Source organism: Anolis sagrei, chromosome 7, assembly GCF_037176765.1.
Source record: "Anolis sagrei isolate rAnoSag1 chromosome 7, rAnoSag1.mat, whole genome shotgun sequence".
In the NCBI taxonomy this organism is placed as follows: Eukaryota; Metazoa; Chordata; class Lepidosauria; order Squamata; family Dactyloidae; genus Anolis; species Anolis sagrei.
The window spans coordinates 41,535,797-41,555,815 of record NC_090027.1 but is presented as its reverse complement, the minus strand read 5'-3'; the positions used below and the strand labels follow the sequence as shown (position 1 = coordinate 41,555,815).

Here is a 20,019-nt window from a genome sequence, read left to right as displayed (position 1 = left end):
TAAACCTCAGTATGAGAAGGCCTTCTGTGTGAAGCGCCAGTGTGAAGGCTGAACTTTACTTGTGTCCTGGAAACCTTGTTGTTGTAAATAGTGCAACCATATTCTTTTACTACAAAATAATTTATTTTATATTATTACGATAAATATTATAAATATATTATGATAAAATAATAATAATAATCATCATAATATATTATTATTATTATTATTTTACTACATAGCCTCCTATGGAAGAGATAACATTGGTCTGCGTCAGGAGAGAATGCCTCAAGAACATGGCCATATAGCCCGAAAAAACTTACAACAACCCATTCGCCTGTGTGTTTTATGTTCTTTTGTCACTTTGGGCTACTGGTGCTGGGTCACACTGGGGAAGGCCTTTTGTTAATAAGGCCACTCGCCCAATAGAGCATGACCATACAGCCCGGAAACCACACAACACTCTGGTTACTCTAATTGTTTGGCTTGTTCTTTGTAGGACAAGAGCAATTCCCTTCCTAAAAGGGCCAGGGCAGACATCACAGACATTACAGAGAACAGTTCCCACCTTGGCCACGAGGAGAGGGTCACATTTGGCACATCCTCTCAAACACCTTGTCAACAGAAAAGATCAGGGTCCAAGTTAGCTGTCCATACAAAGGAAGGCCTAGACTAGAGATTCCCGAACTTCCAAGGGAATTGGCTCAGTTGTAGGATGCAAGAAATCTCAAAGGCTTCAGAGGAAGAGTGGCCAAAGGGAAAAGATGGAAGGAGTCAATTGTCACTTGTCAGCTGGACTCCCAACTTTGCCTCTCTCGATCGGAAATGTGGGGATACTAACCACAGCCAACCAGTGAGAGTGGTTCTGATCTGATGGGATAATGGCTGCAAAGCTATCAGCACCTGCCCAGAGTTCAGAAAAGCTTTGGTTTCAGTGTGTAGTAGGGAGGGAGCAAAGGGGGCTCCTGGGCCAGGTCTCCCCCCGTTTTCATTGCCCTGAAGCCAGAAGTACGTAGCTGCGGATGAGGAGCAGCAGAGGGCAGCCCTACCTTCTCTTCGTTGCTGATGTTCCGGGTGGAGGTCCTCCAAGTGATGGAGGGGATGGGGTCCCCAGAGGCCTCGCAGGTCAAGGTGATCTGGTCGTCCAGCTCCATGGCGGTCTTGTTCTCCACGTAGGTGATCTTGGGTTTTGCTGGAGAAAGGCGACAACACAAGGAGGGGTTTAGTGAATTGCTGAATGCACTAAATAACACCCCAAAAAGCTATTCTTAAACTGGCTTAATTGCTACGAAAAGTTCTGATGGCACCGACATGCTGCATGGAGGCCAATGTGTCTCCATTTGGATGACACTATGAATCATGATTTTTGTTCGTGGGCTATAAATGTCATTTCCTAGTTGGTTCTTGGGAAAAGGTTTATTGTGGTGCAGCTGGCTGAGTGTCAGCTGCATTAAGATCACTCTGACCAAAAAAGGTCATGAGTTTGAAGCCAGCCCAGGTTGGAGTGGGTTTCCAACCAATTGTGTGTAGCCTGTTGTTGACCTTTGCAACCCGAAAGACAGTTGCATCTGTCAAGTAGGAAAATTAGGTACCATCTTAATGTGTGGGGAGGCTAAATTAACTGATTTATGAGGCCATAAAGAAGACTCCAGCAAAGCATTCCAGCGGGGAAGCATGCGGGGAATGCGGAAGTGCTTCATCAGAGTCGCAGATGGACGATGAAAGCGACAGCTCCCCTGGTGGCCAGAAAAAGTTAAATAGCCTCTGTGTATGTCTGTATATGTTTGTATGTCAAAAACTGGCACTGAATGTTTGCCATATACATGTACACTGTAAACCGCCCTGAGTCCCCTGCGGGATGAGGAGAAGGGCAGAATATAAAAGCTGTAAATAAATAAATAAATAAACTGCAAAAACCTTATATTTGCGGGTGGGACATCATGTTGCTACTAACCTTTTTGCTAATAGCAAGGATCTGAATCATTGTATTACAGCACAAAATTAGCTGCTATGGCTTAGTTGGGTATGATATCTACTTATAATATTAGTTGGGTATGATATCTACTTATAATAATATAATAATAATATATTATAACTATATTACATGTAATATTACTAATAATATTACAATATAATGGTGTAGAACAATTTAGTAATATATAATACTGATATTGTACTATGCTAATAATATAATATATTGTATGTATGTATATGTATATATATATATATATATATATATATATATATATATATATATCTTGTAAGCTGCTCTGAGTCCCCTTCGGGGTGAGAAGGGCGGCATATCAATGTCATAAATAAATAAATAAATAAATTTTAAAATTGGAAAGAAAAATTACAAAAAAAAATGAAAAGCCAAATTCTCATAAATTACACCATTTTTAACCAATGAGATTCCAGACCGATTTCTTTTCCGCACCGTAAAAACCCAACTCACCAAAGACTTTGAGGTGTATGGTGGCGTCATGCTCCCCAGCCTTGTTTTCCGCAATGCAGACATACTCCGCCTCATCGTTCTTCTCCACTTTGCGGATGGTCAGCTCCGAACCGTCGTAACTGAAGCCATACTTTTCGTCATCTTCCCCTCGTTCTATTGACTCCCCATCCCTAAAAGACGCAAAAGACACCGAATGAGGAGAGTGACACACCCGTTTCGATTTCCGACAATCTGGGCACCAACAGTGTTTGTCTCAAAACAGACACATTTTCTACCAAGGAACATTTATTGTGAAGAAGTCAAAAAACATCAAGAAAATGTGCAAAAAGCTCTCATGAGGCCACAGAGCAGGGAGAGAACTCTTGAATCCTTGAGTTCCAACAACCTGGATGCTCGCCCACAATGCCCTGCCTCATGCACAGAGGAAGAATTTTTGAAAACTACCAACAATTAGATGGCTGTTGCCTAGTTTTGGTCAAAAATTATTTAGCCACTCGTGTTCCTATTTTTTTCAGTATTTATACTTACATATGCAATGCTTTTGACACAGAATAATAATAATAATAATAATAATAACAGCAACAACAGCCAGCGGATTGTCTGCTGTGGACTCATCTTATGTTTTTAATAATAATAATAATAATAATAATAATAATAATAATAATAATAATTCTGGCAGCCCAAGAACAAGCCATTAGAACCAATGCCATCAAAGCCAGAACTGAAAAGTTGTTATACTTACGTATACAATGCTTTTGACACAAAATAATAATAATAATAATAATAATAATAATAATAATAATTAAAGAAATGATTCTGGCAGCCCAAGAACAAACTATTGGAACCAATGCCGTCAAAGCCAGAATTGAAAAGTCAACAACAGATCCCAAATGTAGACTCTTCAAGGAAGCAGATGAAACAATAGATCACATCCTGAGCTGCTGCAAGAAGATCGCGGTCAGACTCCAAGCAGAGGCACAACACCGTTGCTCAGATGATTCATTGGAACATGTGCCACAAACACCATCTGCCTGTGACAAAGAACTGGTGGAATCACAAGCCGGAAAAGGTTACAGAGAATGAACACGTTAAATTCCTCTGGGACTTCCGGATTCAGACAGACAGAGTTTTGGAACATAATACTCCTGACCTCACGATCGTGTTAAAAAACGAAGTATGGATTGTCGATGTTGCAATCCCAAGTGACAGCAGGATTGCAGAGAAACAACTGGAAAAGATGACATGATGTGAGCAATAATATGTTTCATGCTTATGTCTATGTTTGATGTTTTTATAGTTTTAATGGTTTTTATCTATAGTTATATGTTATTGGTTTAGATAATAATAATAATAATAATAATAATAATAATAATAATAATGATGATATATTGTCGAAGGCTTTCATGGCCGGAATCACTGGGTTGTTGTAGTTTTTTTCGGGCTATATGGCCATGTTCTAGAGGCATTCTCTCCTGACATTTCGCCTGCATCTATGGCAAGCATCCTCAGAGGTAGTGAGGTGGTCTGTAGTTCCAACAGACCTCACTACCTCTGAGGATGCTTGCCATAGATGCAGGCAAAACATCAGGAGAGAATGCCTCTAGACCAGTGGTTCTCAACCTGGGGTCCCCAGATGCTTTTGGCCTTCAACTCCCAGAAATCCTAACAGCTGGTACACTGGCTGGGATTTCTGGGAGTTGTAGGCCAAAAACATCTGGGGACCCCAGGTTGAGAACCATTGCTCTAGACCATGACCATATAGCCTGAAAAAAACCTATATTAATAATAATAATAATAATAATAATAATAATAATAATAATTTAATTAATTTAAAGACCGAACTGCAAAGACTGTGGCACAAGCCAGTCCAAGGGGGTCCCAGTGGTGATCAGCACACTGGGTGCAGTGCCTAAAGACCTTGGCCTGCACTTAAACACAATCGGCACTGACAAAATTACCACCTGCCAGCTGCAGAAGGCCACCTTACTGGGATCTGCTCGCATTATTTGCCGATACATCACACAGTCCTAGACACTTGGGAAGGGTCCGACATGTGGTCCAATACAACAGCCAGCAGAGTGTCTGCTGTAGACTCATCTTGTTGTGTTTCAAATAATAATAAAATAAATAATAATAAAATAGTTTGTGGCAGTCATAAAGTTTCTGGAGTGCAACAACTCCTTTCAAAGTAAGTAAGCCATACTTTTCGCCATCTGCCCCACCAACTTGTAGTCATGTGCAATGCTTCCTTCAAGACTGTGCCACTTACTTGGTCCAGCTGATGGTTGGTTCTGGAAAGCCCTCCGCATCGCAGACCAATTTGACCGACTGGCTGAGGCTGGCTGTTGCGTTGACGTTGCTCTGCCTGGAACGGACAGTGGGAGGCACTGGGAGGGTCAGAAGAGAAGAGAGGGCAGCATGAGGACACCTTCCGACGGTACAAATAAAATAATCATAAAGTTTTGTGGTCATTTCATTTGTACTATAAAGTTGTTTTGATTTCAATATCCCAGAAGAAAATTGAGAAACTGCAAGTCACTTCTGGTTTGAGAGAAATGACCATCCGCAGGGATGTTGCCCATGGGATGCCCAGATGTTTTACCATCCTGTGGGAGGCTTCTTTCATGTGCCCGCATGGGAAGCTGGAGCTGACAGATGGGAGCTTACCCTGATCCCGGGTTCGAACCGTACGAAACTGGGTTCGAACAGTTGTCCTGCAGGACAACTCGCAATGTGTAACGGTTCACAATATCTGAGCTCCCAAACCGCAGTTCCTTCTGATTATCTTTTGATCCAGTAAGTGTCAAAAGTAATAATCTGCAGAAATATTTCCAACAGAAATAAGCTCAACATATTCAGATGAAGCAAAGACATCTTGAACTTCTGCTGCTTCTGAATCTTTGGACACGTCGCTCGCACAATTAGGAGAGCAAACGGACCAAAGCAGAGCGCATTGCTCAGGCGGATGGTGGTCTGCGGGAGGACTTCGCAAAGCCTTAGAGCAGGAATGAGCATACTTGGACTCTCCAGGGGTTTTGGACTACCAACTGTTAGGAATTGTGGGAGATGATGTCCAAAATACCCGAAGGCCCCAAGTTTGCTGATGCCTGCCTTAGAATAGGTGAAATCCATCTCTGCTAAATGCTGCTGAGCCAACCCAATTGGGAGTCCCTAGTGGTTGCTATGAATCCAGAACAGAAAAGTAGGGCAACTCACAATGCACATCTTGACAACAGAACAAAGCTGTCAGCTTAGGAAAACGTGCTCTCACAGCCTTCCCTGATCAGAGCCTTCCTTCTCAGGCCATGTCCAATCCTCTGCATGTTTAAGAAGCTTCTGCCCTGTCAGTTTGGCCAATATGGACTGTACACATGCTGTTGGGCAGGAATTGCCACAAACTCCCACCACTGATTAGAGCAGATGGGAAACATAGGTCAGGAGAAGATTGACCTGGAGAAGACTGACCAGGAGAAGACTGACCTGAAGAAGATTCTTCTCTTCTACAGGAGAAGATTGACCTGGAGAAGATTGACCTGGAGAAGATCCTTCTCTTCTACAGGAGAAGACTGACCTGGAGAAGGTTCTTCTCTTCTACAGGAGAAGATTGATCTGGAGAAGATCCTTCTCTTCTACAGGAGAAGATCGACCTGGAGAAGCTTCTTCTCTTCTATAGAAGAAGATAGACCTGGAGAAGATTGACCTGGAGAAGATCCTTCTCTTCTACAGGAGAAGATCGACCTGGAGAAGATTCTTCTCTTCTACAGGAGAAAACTGACCTGGAGAAGAATCTTCTCTTCTACAGGAGAAGATTGACCTGGAGAAGGTTCTTCTCTTCTACAGGAAAATAATCTTCTCTTCTACAGGAGAAGATAGACCTGGAGAAGATCCTTCTCTTCTACAGGAGAAGATCGACCTGGAGAAGATTCTTCTCTTCTACAGGAGAAGACTGACCTGGAGAAGAATCTTCTCTTCTACAGGAGAAGATCGACCTGGAGAAGATTCTTCTCTTCCACAGGAGAAGATTGACCTGGAGAAGGTTCTTCTCTTCTACAGGAAAATAATCTTCTCTTCTACAGGAAAAGATTGACCTAGAGAAGATCGACCTGGAGAAGATTCTTCTCTTCTACAGGAGAAGATTGACCTGGAGAAGACTGACCTGGCGAAGATTGACCTGGAGAAGAATCTTCTCTTCTACAGGAGAAGATTGACCTGGATGGACCAAGAGGCCAACTCACCATTGACAATGACCCGGATATCTCTGAAATCAACCTCGCCGCGGGCCAGGATCCTCCCCTCACAGCGATACATCCCCTCGTCTGTTTTCTTGATCCCTCTGATCTGTAGGTAGTTGTTGGACAACACCACAAAGCGCACTGGAAGAAGCAGAAGAGAAGAATAGGCAACTAGTCTGCACGTCACTCTTCCAAACAGTTAGCTTAAGCAACACCAGGCTCAGGACTTCTCCCATCTCCACTCAGGAACAACATGATTCCAAGAAGTTCTTCCCCCACTCAGCTTACCGTCTTTTTTGAGGACGACATCCCTGCCCATGTGCTTCCACATGATGGTGGGGGGCAGGGAGGAGACCACATCACACATAATGACCGCATCTTCTCCTTCTTTGAACTCCTGAGGGCTCGGGGCATTCTTGAAAGTCAGCTTCTCTGGAAGAAGACAGAGACAAAGAGGGGAGAGTTCATCATGGTCACCGCTAGACTTCGCCCACCAAACTGAGGGAGTGTGGCACATGCTAAACAGATTTGTCCACAGTCTGGATTTCAGCAGAGATCAGAGGACAAACAACTCTAGAAAGTCTCTACAAGCAACTCAAACACACACAAAGTTGGGAGAAAATACATATCCCAGCTGGGGTCATTTGCACCTATTAGTCTATCCAGGTAATTAGAATCCTAGAACTGGAAAAGACCTGGTGGGCCATCATCCAGTTCTAGAACCCCATTCTGCCAAGAAGCAGGAAAATCCCATTCAAAGCACCCCCGACAGATGACCATCCAGCCTCTGCTTCAAATACTCAAAAGAATGGGCCCTCACTACACTCCAAGGCAGAGAGAGGGAGTTCCTGTCAGGTTTTACAATGTATTGTAATGTAACATAGCTGAGTCATGCACTGCTAATGGGCTTCTATTGGAAATGCTGAGTCATGCATTAACTGTATATAGGGAATCATTTGGGGAATGTGTTCTGGCCTAGTCCAGGTGATTGTGAATGATGTAATCCTGGGTCTGGGTTAAGTTAATGAGTTGGGAACCAATCAGAGATTGCTTTGTGTATTGTATAGAATTGTATACAAGGAAGTCATGTACAGTGTATATTTCTCTCCTTGTGCTGTGATGTTGTTCATCGAAGGCTCTATGTAATTAAAAGAACCTGTCTGCTAAGGAAAGATATAACTGTATGCTGTGGTAAGTTTGTAATGTCATCTAGACTGAGGGAAAGACAATGGTAAAACTGACAACTGCCGGGCATGTGCTCAAGTGTACGTAAAAAGGTTCCAGCATGACAGCAGGCTGTGGGAGCAGTTGACTGAAAATACTGTGCAGGAAGAAGCTACTGGAAAGCGCTGAAGTTGTGCAACTGATCTGCTGCTGAATTGTGAAGTTAATCTCAACAGTTCCACTGCTGAACAGCTTTCTCTCACAGTCATTAAGTTCTTCCTCATGTTCAGGTGGAATCTCCTTTCCTTCCTTGAAGCCATGGCTCCATTGTGTCCTCTCTCCAGGGCAGCAGATAACAAGCCTGCTCCCTCGTCCCTAGGACTTTTCCTTACCTCTTGATCCATAACCCTCATCCTGTCTCCTCTCAGCCTTGTCTTCATCAGGCTAAACATGCCCAGCTCTTTCAGCCGCTCCTCATAGGGCTTGTCCTCATTTGAGTCACCCTCCTTTGGAAACATTGCAGCTTAGAGTCAACATCTCCCTTCCATTGTAGTGCCCAGAACTGGACACAGAGTGATTTCAGGTATGGTCTGACCAAGGCAGAATAGAGCATGGGGAGCTTGACTTCTCTGGATCTAGGGACTATGCTCCTCTTGATGCAGGCCAAAATCCCACTGGCTTTTTTTGCCACCACATGACATTATTGGCTCATGTTTAACTTGCTGTCCACGAGGACTACAAGATCTTTTTCACACATACTGCTGTCATTATAATTCTTATCACCAGCTGGACACGAACAGCTCTGAGATGTCAACTTATTGACCCAAGGAAAATGCACCCTTGCCTTTATCCCTATAGTCAATGGTTCCCAACCTGTGGGTCCCCAGGTGTTTTGGCCTACAACTCCCGGAAATCCCAGCTGTTAGGATTTCTGGGAGTTGAAGGCAAAACATGTGGGGATCCATGGGTTGAGAACACCTGCTATAGTTTCTAGCCACAAGGCAAAACCTGATTACCGAGTAGCATAACAACAAAACAAGAGGGTGCCCCACTTACGGAAGATCTTCACGTTCAAGGTGGCCTCCACGTCCCCTTCCTCGCTGGACACAACACACTTGTAGATGCCGGCATCATCGATGTTGACATTGTAGATGGTGAGCGTGGAGGAGTCGTCGGAGCGCACCACGGAGATGTGCTGCTGGTTTGTCGTCAGCTTCTCCCCGTTGGGAGCAAACCAGGAGATGTCTTTGGATTTGGCATCGCCAGTCACTAGGAGCAAAGAGGCATCAAAGCATGACCTTTGCACCATTACAACACAGTGGAAATACAACTACAAACAATAAACTCTGAAGATAAGAGGGAAGGGATGAAGCTTGGTTCTTTCCAGCACTCAAATATAAATTGGAAGACCCTCTGCGCATATTTCAAACCAACAGGTAACAATGCTAATCAAGGTGGTCAGTTGAAACATTCACACCTCCTTCCAACAGACAAGAGTCCTTTGTCCCACCCTGGTCATTCCACAGATATATAAACCCTTTTTCCTAGTTCCAACAGACCTCACAACCTCTGAGGATGCTTGCCATAGATGCAGGCCTCTAGAACATGGCCATATAGCCTGAAAAAAACCTACCACAACCCATTTATTTATTTTATTTTGCTACTGTACATATTTTATTCTGATGTTATGTTTGTTGTCTGCATTCTGTATTTTATTTTGCTGTATTGTACGTTTGGGCTTGGCCTCATGTTAGCCGCCCCGAGTCCCCTTCAGGGAGATGGTTTGTTGTTGTTCATTCGTTCAGTCGTCTCTGACTCTTCGTGACCTCAAGGACCAGCCCACACCAGAGCTCCCTGTCGGCCGTCACCACCCCAGCTCCCTCAAGGTCAGTCCAGTCACTTCAAGGATGCCATCCATCTTGCCCTTGGTTGGCCCCTCTTCGTTTTGCCTTCCACTTTCCCCAGCATAATTCCCTTTTCTAGGCTTTGCTGTCTCCTCATGATGTGGCCAAAGGACTTCAACTTTGTCTCTAGTCTCCTTCCCTCCAATGAGCAGTCGGGCTTTATTTCCTGGAGGATGGACTGGTTGGATCTTCTCGCAGTCCAAGGCACTCTCAGAACTTTCCTCCTGCACCACAGTTCAAAAGCATCCATCTTCCTTCGCTCAGCCTTCCCTAAGGTCCATCTCTCACATCCGGAGGTGACTACAGGGAATACCATGGCTTGGACTAGGCAATGGATCTTTGTTGCCAGTCTGATGTCTCTACTCTTTACTATTTTATCGAGACTGGACATGGCTCTCCTCCCAAGAAGGAAGCGTCTTCTGATTTCCTAGCCACAGTCAGGGAGATGGTGGTGGGGTATAAATAAAGCTTATTATTATTATTATTATTATTATTATTATTATGCATGGGATTGCAGGGAAATGCGACTGAACAATATTGGTGTCTGCTAACAATCTTTGGGCAAACTCGATAGAAAGAGAGAGAACGCTTAGATTTTTGTTTATTTCTGTATGCGCCTATCTATTTTGCCCATCGCAGACGTCCTTCTTCAGAGTCTTGTAATTCAATGCTCACTGAAAGGTTTCTTGCTTGTCTTTTGAAAATTGCTTTTACAGAAACCCTACTATAAGCGCATCTCCTCTGGGCAACCGGTTCCCACTTAAGCGATGAAATACGTCCAAGCGCCTCTGCTGCAGACTGACGGATGGTACCACTGGGATCCGGCCCCAGCCTCTGCCTTTGGAAGAAGAAGGCACTGCCTCTCTGAGCTCAACACCGGGAACGGCCTACCACGTCTTACATGAGTGGCCCAGAATGATCCAAGTGGGAAGCCATTACTCACCTTGACACAGGAAGAATTTGGATTCTCCAACAGGCACCTCCACCTTATTTGGAGCAATGTTCACCTGGAGAGCAACTGCAAAAGAAAAGGAGAGACACATCAGGGAGAAGAGCTATGGGACTATATAAGGTTCATGCTTAGTAAAAGAGAAAAAAATCTCTAATATAGACTTTTAGCATCTTAAATCAGCACATGTGACGGCGTGAGTGGCGCCACCTATGTTTAGAACTGTTAGTTGCAAGATTTAAACTGTTGTATCATGCTTAATCCTGCCTTTTTACCCTGCTTATGTATAGTTGGATTGATTATTTATAGCTGTCAATCAGTGTTGTTTGCACCAGTTAAATTGCTTCCTCAAGCTCAATTGTTTGGCTCCACCTCTTCCTGGAGGAAGGGAGTGCTTCCCTTTTCACTGCCATCAGAGTTTCATCAGATGGACCTGAGGAAGAGACTTGGCTCTAAAAGCTTCTGCTTAAATTACCTCTCAGCACCAATTTTAAGGTTTTTTACCCTTGGGACTCATGCTTTATGTCCAGATCGTCCTGGACAACATTGAGGAGACCAAGCACCTTCAAACCGGTTCTTTTGGCACCAGAGGAAGGTCTTGTCCCTTCAACATAGGCCATTGGAATGGGGTTGTGTCTATTCCGATATTCATAGCCATTGAGGAAAGAGGAAACAGGAAAAGCTTCTCAGCTGCAAACTCCTTGGACTTCAGAGATTGTAAAGTATATTTCCTTTATCCCTGTTGAAACATCAAGCTTATGCCTGAGAAAGATAACTCATTGTGAACAATAGATACCATTTCGAGTTATCTGTTGTGTTTTGGTCTTTGGGAGTTCCAGTTTCTTATAGGAGGGCAAGAAGTAATCCCCTGGGGAAAGATGCCATGTCCATGCCTCTCCCATTAAGAGTTATAGCCCCCAGGCGCAACGGCACAGCACAGGTGAAAGTCTGAGACTTTTGGGCTTTGTAAACAACAGAGAAGTCTTCGATACGGTGCCAGGATATATAGTGTGCTTGGCTCAACCACTAGTGTAGATTTGTCCTGTTGTACTCCCAGACAGGAAAAGCCCTCTAACTGTAAACACCACACCATTGAATGCAAAACAATCCTTTCATTGAAGATAATTAAAAAGCAGCAAATTAAAAGCACTTTGAAGAAATAGGTAAATCCAATTAGGTTTGAAGGTAAGCAGGAGCAAAAAATAGTCCAGGGTAAAGTTCAGCAAAGTCCATAAAAACAAAGTCCACACTTCTCTAATATAATCCAGGAAATCAGGAAATATTAATCCAAGGCATGAGTAAGCATTCATACATTCCAAGAATCCACACCATGAACAAGACATACTTAGACAAGAATCTTCCAAAGCAAAATTTCCATGAAACAAAGGACGAAAACTACGCGATTCCAACGATGCTTCATCTGACTATATTTCCTATACTTGGAACTTTTTATTCCCTTGTGCCCACCCGACAGTCATAACACCAGCTCTTTCTTTTTTGCCATTAGGCTTACTACTAGAGGGAGCTCTGTACTGGTTGAGCCCAGTAGCATTATTTCTATGGCATCCGATTTATATAGGAGTGAGGGAGGAATCAGGTACCTAACAAGGACACTGTGTGGGATTGGAGTGTGGGGAGGAATGACAAGAGACTCCTGGAAGCACAGTTCATAAGACATGATCGTGAATGTGTGATGACAACATCTTCTGTGCGCATTCAGAAGAAGACCTACAAGCCACTCTAAACATCCTCGCAGAAGCATACGAGAAGCTCAGCCTGTCATTGAACATTGAGAAAACCAAAGTGCTCTTCCAGCAGTCACCAGCCAATCCCTCCCCAATGCCAGAAATACAGCTTAATAGTGTAACATTGGAAAATGTTGACCATTTCTGCCTCCTTGGCATCCACCTCTCCACAAAAGTCAACATCGACACTGGAATACAACACTGCCTGAGCTCTGCAAGTGCAGCATTTTTCCAAATGAAGCAGAGAGTGTTTAAGGACCAGGACATCCATAGGGAGACCAAGGTGCTTGTTAATAATAATAATAATAATAATAATACTTTATTTATACCCTGCTACCATCTCCCCAAGGGACTCGGTGTGGCTTACATGAGGCCGAGCCCACAATACATCAGTAACACAAACAATAACAATAATAATACAAGCAATAATATAAAACTCATAACAAAAAATAAGAAATAGACATTAACAGTAACACACCGATGTTTAAAAACCTATGGCTGGGCCAAATGTAATAATTAAAATTTTAAAAAATTATGCTGAAGCTATTGTCCTCCCAACCTTGTTATATTTATTTATTTATTTATTTATTTATTTATTTATTTATTTCATATACTTCTATCCCGCCCTTCTCCCTACAAGGGGGACTCAGGGCGGCCTGTGAGATGTGGACTGTCTACAGACGTCACATGCAATTCCTGGAATGATTCCATCAGTGTTGCCTCTGAAAAAATCTGCAAATCTCTTGGGAAGACAAGCGGACAAACGTCAGCGTGCTGTAAGAAGCAAAGACCACCAGCATTGAAGCGATGGTCCTCTGCCACCAACTCCACTGGACTGGCCACATTGTCCAAATGTCTGATCACCGTCTCCCAAAGCAGTTGCTCTACTCCGAACTCAAGAACAGAAAACGGAATGTCGGTGGGCAGGAAAAGAGATTTAAAGATGGGCTCAAAGCCAACCTTAAAAACTCTGGCATAGACACTGAAAACTGGGAAGCCCTGACACTTGAGCGCTCCAGCTGGAGGTCAGCTGTGACCAGCAGTGTTGTAGAATTTGAAGAGACATGAATGGAGGGTGAAAGAGAGAAACGTGCCATGAGGAAGAAGGTGTGTCAAGCCAACCCCGACCGGGACCTTCTTCCATCTGGAAACCACGGGATAAGATGCAGATCAAGAATTGGGCTCCACAGTCACCTACGGACCCACCGCTGGTACACTGATCTTGGAAGACTATCTTACTCAGACAATGAGGGATCGCCTAAGTAAGGAAGTAAATGGCCATTGGAGAAGGAAGTTCCCTTTGGATATATTCCTTCCACCCTTGTGCCTCCTCTCCTCCCGGATCCCAATAATGTGCAGGCTGTCCTTCCACTCCACTTTCTTTCTGCGTCATCTCATTTCACTCATCCATATTACTTTAACATAATTCATTCCCAGACAGCGTGGCGGGGCCAAACGTAATCGCAGAATGTCAAAGGTTTATTAGATTTAGCGCAGCAACACGGAGGAGACTTTGGCTTCTTCCTTCCACTTATCTCGGCAGCACCCACTTTTCTAAAAATCTCCAAAGCCAGGCTCCAAAGACAAGGTTTTCTTTTTGTGTTTTAATTTATTCCAAAAAAAAAAAAACTTAGCACAAAATCTACAAACAGACATAAAAGAACAAGGATACAAACCATAAAACAAAACAAAGATGAAAAAGAAAGCAGAAATCCATTTACCTAATTGCGTTTTCACTGATCCGCTACACAGACGCATCTAAATCGCAGAATCTAAGGGCTTTGCATTCTTCACCTAATGGTTTCATTCCCTTAGTTTCCCACGTCTATTAAAATAAGAAAAAAGCCCTTTCCCTGGAGAATAACACTCGTCTAGTTCAAAAAAACCAATAGTGAAGGTTTGACCCCACCTTTGCTGAAGAGACAAAACAAATAAATTTGCAGCTCTTCTTAAAATCGAGTAGAGATTTCTCCTTAATCAACACTGAAAGTTTGTCCGTTTCCCTTCCTGTCCAGGAAATCTGTCTGGGCTTATCTGGTTATATTTTGGTAAAGAAGTTTATACGTGTTATAAATCTATGAAATAGAGATAGTATGTAGAAAGATACAAAAGGGATACTGATGTCAGGAAGAATAGATACTGTCTACTAGGGCTGGGCGGTTTCGTTTCGTTAATTCGTAATTCGTTAATAATTCGTTAATTTTTTCAATTACAAAACGATAACGAACCATTCTGGAGCAATTATTAAAAAAACGAATTTTCAAAAACGTTTTGTAAATGCTTCGTATTTCGATATTGTATTCGTTTTGTTATTGTTTTGAGGTCGTTTCGTTATTATTTCCGCATGTCTGGGCCAGTTTTATGGTTTAATTAGTGAAAAAAAATTATAATATCACACCAACAGTCAACAACAGAGGGAGAGGGAAGCTTCAGAAGGTTTTGGAGGTTTTTTAGCGTATTTCGCGGTCGCGTCCGCCATTAACGAATCGATTCGTTATTGTTTCGGAAATCGATTCATTAATTTTTTACCATTTACGAAATTTCGTAAATATCGAACTTTTTAAAAGGAAAATTTTGTAATTATTTTAAATATCGAAACAAAAAAACCCCCAAATACAAATCAATTTTAGAAACAAATTTTTCCGTTGTTACCCAGGCCTACTGTCTACCAAAGGGTTAGAAGTAATGGAGAATGTTGGCTTGGGAAATGGCCAGAGGGAACTCTCTCAGGGAGGTGAATGTCTCTGGGCTTATCTAAGCTCATACATCTCAATGAACCAACCATCTTGCACCATGGGACTTGGTTCTTTCCATCATTGAGCATAAACTATTCTCACTGCTGTGGTCCTGTGGCCTGGAACCCCAGGTCTCGGCGGTGGTCAGGGGAGCTTTTGCACAATTAAAACTTGTGCGCCAACTACACCCGCACCTTGAGAAGGCTGACTTGGCCACAGTGATCCACGCTCTGCTTACATCCCGTATAGACTACTGCAGCGCTCTCTACGTGGGGTTGCCACTGAAGACTGCCCGGAAGCTTCAACTAGTCCAACGAGCGGCAGCCAGATTACTAACAGCATACTACTCCTCTGTTGCACCAGCTCCACTGGCTGCCAATCAGCTTCCGAGCACAATTCAAAGTGCTGGTGTTAACCTATAAATCCCTAAATGACTCCAGCCCAGTTTACCTGTCCGAACAGATTCTCCCCTATGAACCATCAAGGTTGTTAAGATCTTCTGTAGGGGCCCTGCTCTCGGTCCCACCACCCTTGCAAGTGCGTCTGGTGGGGACGAGGGACAGGGCCTTCTCTGTGGTGGCCCCTCAGCTCTGGAACTCTCTCCCACTGGAGGTTAGAACTGCCCCTTCTCTCCTGACTTTTAGAAAATTGGTGAAAACCTGGCTCTGGAATTTAGCATTTGGTGAGTAAGTCAATATCTTTTGACCACACGGACGGATGGTAATGAACTGTGATTTCTCTTTGATGACTTGGCCTTATGTAAGTATATGATTGCTTTTTAATGTATTTTATGTATTAGTGTGTTATGGGGTGTGATGTGTTTAAACTACTGTTTATGAATCTTGTTGTAAACCGGCCTGAGTCCCTCTCCGGAGGTTGAGAAGACCGGTATATAAAAGTTATAAATAAATAAATAAAATAAATAAAATATATAACACTCGTCTCCCACATTTTTCTCTCAATTACACTATGCAACACAATTTTTCTTCCTAGGTTACATATGTCATTTCCTAATTTGTTCTATCATAAAAACATGGAAAAAGTTTATTAAACTGCAAAACCTTTGTCTTTGTAGCAGGGACAACCTGCAGCAGATTTTGCTATAGTTTTTCAACGAATATTTATTTATTTAACTATATTTATACCATACCCTTCTTACCCCGAAGAGGACTCATAGAGTCTCAACCAATTCAACATAGTTCGTGGCAGTCACAAAAATGAAGTTTGTGAAATAGAACAATGTTGTAATTCAGCCATTGATTGTGCCTAATGTAAATGAGGAAATGGATCATGGGATTTATGGGCCTGTTGAGCCTGCGAGCCAACATGAGATTTTTCAGTCCTGAAATCGAGCGTTCTGTGTCTCCTGCAGTTAGTGAAGATGAAGGCCACATTCCAGAGAGGGGCCCAGAGAAGTCTTTCTCTAGGTAAGCGAGTTCAGAGGATGAACTACCAGGTGGAGAGGGTAATGAATTGATATATAGGAGACTTAGTTTTTGCAAACTCGAGCTGATTCACAGACTCAACGAAGGTCATAGCGCTTGTTAAAGAAAAAAGCTGTTATCATTTTGCCAGGGAAAACGGAATGATTCCATGGCTTGATTAGAGAGACCAAATGGATTTTTCAGCAGTCTGTTCAATGCTGGAGTTGTAGCAACATCTCTTGTCAAGTCCTAGTTGAGCCTGCTAAGGGAATTCTAGTTTCATGCTTCCAGCTGTTCATATTCCATGCGTCCAAGTTTAAAGGAATGTTATTGTTTTTATCCGTCCTCTGTGTCTGGTTTTATTATGCTGTTTTATATTGTTGATTTTATTTGTTATTTCATATTTTGTTATGATGTATTTTGTTATTGTGTGTTTATTATGTTGTATTATTTTGGGCTTGGCCTCATGTTAGCCGCCCCAAGTCCCCTTTGGGGAGATGGTGGTGGGTTATAAATAAAGATGATGATGATGGTTATTATTATTATTATTATTATTATTATTATTATTGAATTTTGTGCATTGGATTTTATGCTGTCTTGTGTATCTTGATTCTTTTGCATTCCTGGTTTTTATGCAACTCTTGTATTTTGAATCTTACAGACTATTTCATACATTTGGACTCAGCTCAGAGTTTACGAAAACTAAGTCTCCTATCTATTAGCTCATTACTATTTTGCTGAACTGCTTTTTATGTATTCTTCAATAAACTACTTTGCTGATGTGCACTGGACTGGAGTGTGGTGGTTAAGTACAGAGGTAATTCCTGTCCTGGAATACAACAAACAACCCCCTTCAAAGGAAGTACCACACAATTAAATACGGAATAACACTTTCAACCAGGAACAGAATTTTTTTTCATAGAATCGTTTTACATCCCTAGTAAACAGAGTTCTAGTTTCATCTCAAATTTAGCTTTAATGGTTTCTTCAAGGAGAGGCTTTTGTGCTCAAAAATTTCTGTCCATTTTAGACAACTACAACATATAAAATGTACCAACATTTCCCCCTTATTTCCATCCAAGCACAGTTCTTTCTGTTATGGGGCATGAGAGGCCCAACCACGTCAAAGCTATACCTCTCCCCCTTACTGAGAAAGGCTATGTTAGGAAGATATCCATCACTACACTTGACATATGTCTCAAATGCATGTCCTTTAATGTCAGAGTGTGTCTGGATGCGCCTCCTCCCAGATTCCAAGTCTCCTCTCGTGCCCAACTGCATTCTCTTCTCCGTGGACTCTGGGCCGTGCCAGTGCCGAGGACTTTCGTGATAAGTAATGAGCCATTAGGGAAGACATAATTGGATCCTGGCTCCCTTCCATGGAGGAGCTTGCCGAAGATTCCTGGCCTAACAAGTCCAGGTCAAAGAAGGATTTCAAGAGGTCTGACCTAATGTGTGCGCTTTCCAAATTGCAGCCATTAGTCGGAGGGAAAACAATCACTTTAATAGAACAACTGCTCAGCCCAGCATAGCTAATGCATTTCTCAATTCCTTACTGCTGCAAATGCGTAATTTGTTCCATCGCTGAGTGGTCCGGCGCGGCGGAGTTGGCCGCTTTCTTCCAGGGGTCATCCGACCACGGAGCGATTTGTGTCAAACAGCCTATCCATTCCTAGATGGGCCTTGGAAAAGAGGCGGTCATTGCCTCCATAAAATGCAAGCAGCATCATTGCTTACCAAGAAGATGGCACAGCTACATCCCAATGCCAATGATTGTACAGTGTTCCCTTGCTGCTTTGCGGTTCATTTACAGCGGACTCGCTGTTTCATGGTTTTCCCTGCACCCTCACAGCCATCCTCCTCCACCTCACCTTCCTTCCCTCTCTCCTTGCCTTCCTTCCTCCACCGTGGTGACAGAGGGGACTTCTGTTGCACCCCAGAACAGAAATAACCTTCAGACTTTAAAACACCACACCTTGAATAGGATGACACTTTCACCATTTGGAGCCATGGAGAAGAAGAACTCAACAGGTTCCTGGACCATCTTAACAGCATCCACCCAAACATCCTGTTCACCATGGAAAAAGAAAATGAAGGAAGACTGCCTTTTCTGGATGTCCTCGTCATCCGCAAACCAGATCAACAATTGGGTCACACCGTTTACAGAAAACCCACACACATGGATAGATATCTACATAAAAACTCCAACCATCACCCAAGTCAAAAAAGAAGCACCATTAAAGCCTTGGCAGACCGTGCAAAAAGAATCTGCGAAGCCCACCTCCTCCAAGATGGACTGAACCACCTAAACTGGGCTCTCCAGGCCAATGGAGACTCCACCTCAGACATCAGAAGAGCTGCAAGACAACTGAGAAGAAACCACGAGAGTCAAGACGAAGACCCACCCAGAGGGAAAGTGTCTTGCCATACATCAAGGGAACCACTGACCGCAGACGGAAGCTGATGAGGAAATCCAACATACAAACTATCTACAGACCCACCAAGAAAATCCAACAAATGCTACATTCAGCAAAGGACAAGAGGGATCCTCTCACCTCTGCAGGAGTCTACCGTGTACCATGCAGCTGTGGACAAGACTCCAGAGGGACCACCAAACGCAGCAGCATTGCCCAGACACGAATCAAGGAACATGAGAGGCACTGCAGAGAAGTCAGCCATAGCAGAGCACCTGATGAACCAGCCTGGACACAGCACATTATTGGAGAACACAGAAATGCTGGACCACTCCAACAACCATCATGTCAGACTACACAGAGAAGCCATTGAAATCCACAAGCATGTGGACAATTTCAACAGAAAGGAGGAAACAATGAAAATGAACAACATCTGGCTACCAGTATTAAACAAAACTCTAAAATTAGAACAGCACAACAACAGAGAGTAAATAAACAAGGACATCTAATCACCTCTCAACAAAAGATTGCTCCAGGCACTGCCAGGCCATCAAATGCTAATCAAGGTGGTCAGTTGAAACATTCACACCTAGCTCCAGCAGACAAGAGTCCTTTGTCCCACCCTGTTCATTCCACAGATATATAAACCCTTTTTCCTAGTTCCAACAGACCTCACTACCTCTGAGGATGCTTGCCATAGATGCAGGCGAAACATCAGGAGAGAATGCCTCTAGACCATGGTCATATAGCCCGAAAAAACCTACAACAACCCAATTCTTTTTTATTGGAGATAAGTGAAAACAGCTGCTCTGGTTACATCCCGTATAGACTACTGCAATTATCTCTATGTGGGGTTGCCTCTGAAGGCTGCCCGGAAGCTGCAATTAGTCCAATGCTTGGCAGCCAGATTACTCATGGGAGCAGGGTACAGGGAGCGCACCATTCCCTTGTTGCGCCAGCTCCACTGGCTGCCAATTAGCTTCCGAGCACAATTCAAAGTGCTGGTTTTCATCTAGAA

The 20,019-nt window shown here is 43.2% G+C and overlaps 1 protein-coding gene across 22 annotated transcripts in view; it reads right to left on the bottom strand.

The window, feature by feature from the left end:
* NCAM1 (neural cell adhesion molecule 1) overlaps positions 1 to 20,019 on the bottom strand; it is a 366,996-nt gene that overhangs the window by 107,078 nt on the left and 239,899 nt on the right. For all 22 annotated transcript variants that reach the window (XM_060787043.2, XM_060787042.2, XM_060787046.2 and 19 more), the window contains exons 2-8: positions 10,678 to 10,752; positions 8,887 to 9,099; positions 6,955 to 7,098; positions 6,670 to 6,807; positions 4,704 to 4,821; positions 2,435 to 2,604; positions 1,029 to 1,171 (exon numbers count right to left, since the gene is read on the bottom strand). In XM_060787043.2, the coding sequence (XP_060643026.2) occupies positions 1,029 to 1,171; positions 2,435 to 2,604; positions 4,704 to 4,821; positions 6,670 to 6,807; positions 6,955 to 7,098; positions 8,887 to 9,099; positions 10,678 to 10,752 (1,001 nt within the window). The remainder of the gene's footprint in view (positions 1 to 1,028; positions 1,172 to 2,434; positions 2,605 to 4,703; positions 4,822 to 6,669; positions 6,808 to 6,954; positions 7,099 to 8,886; positions 9,100 to 10,677; positions 10,753 to 20,019) is intronic.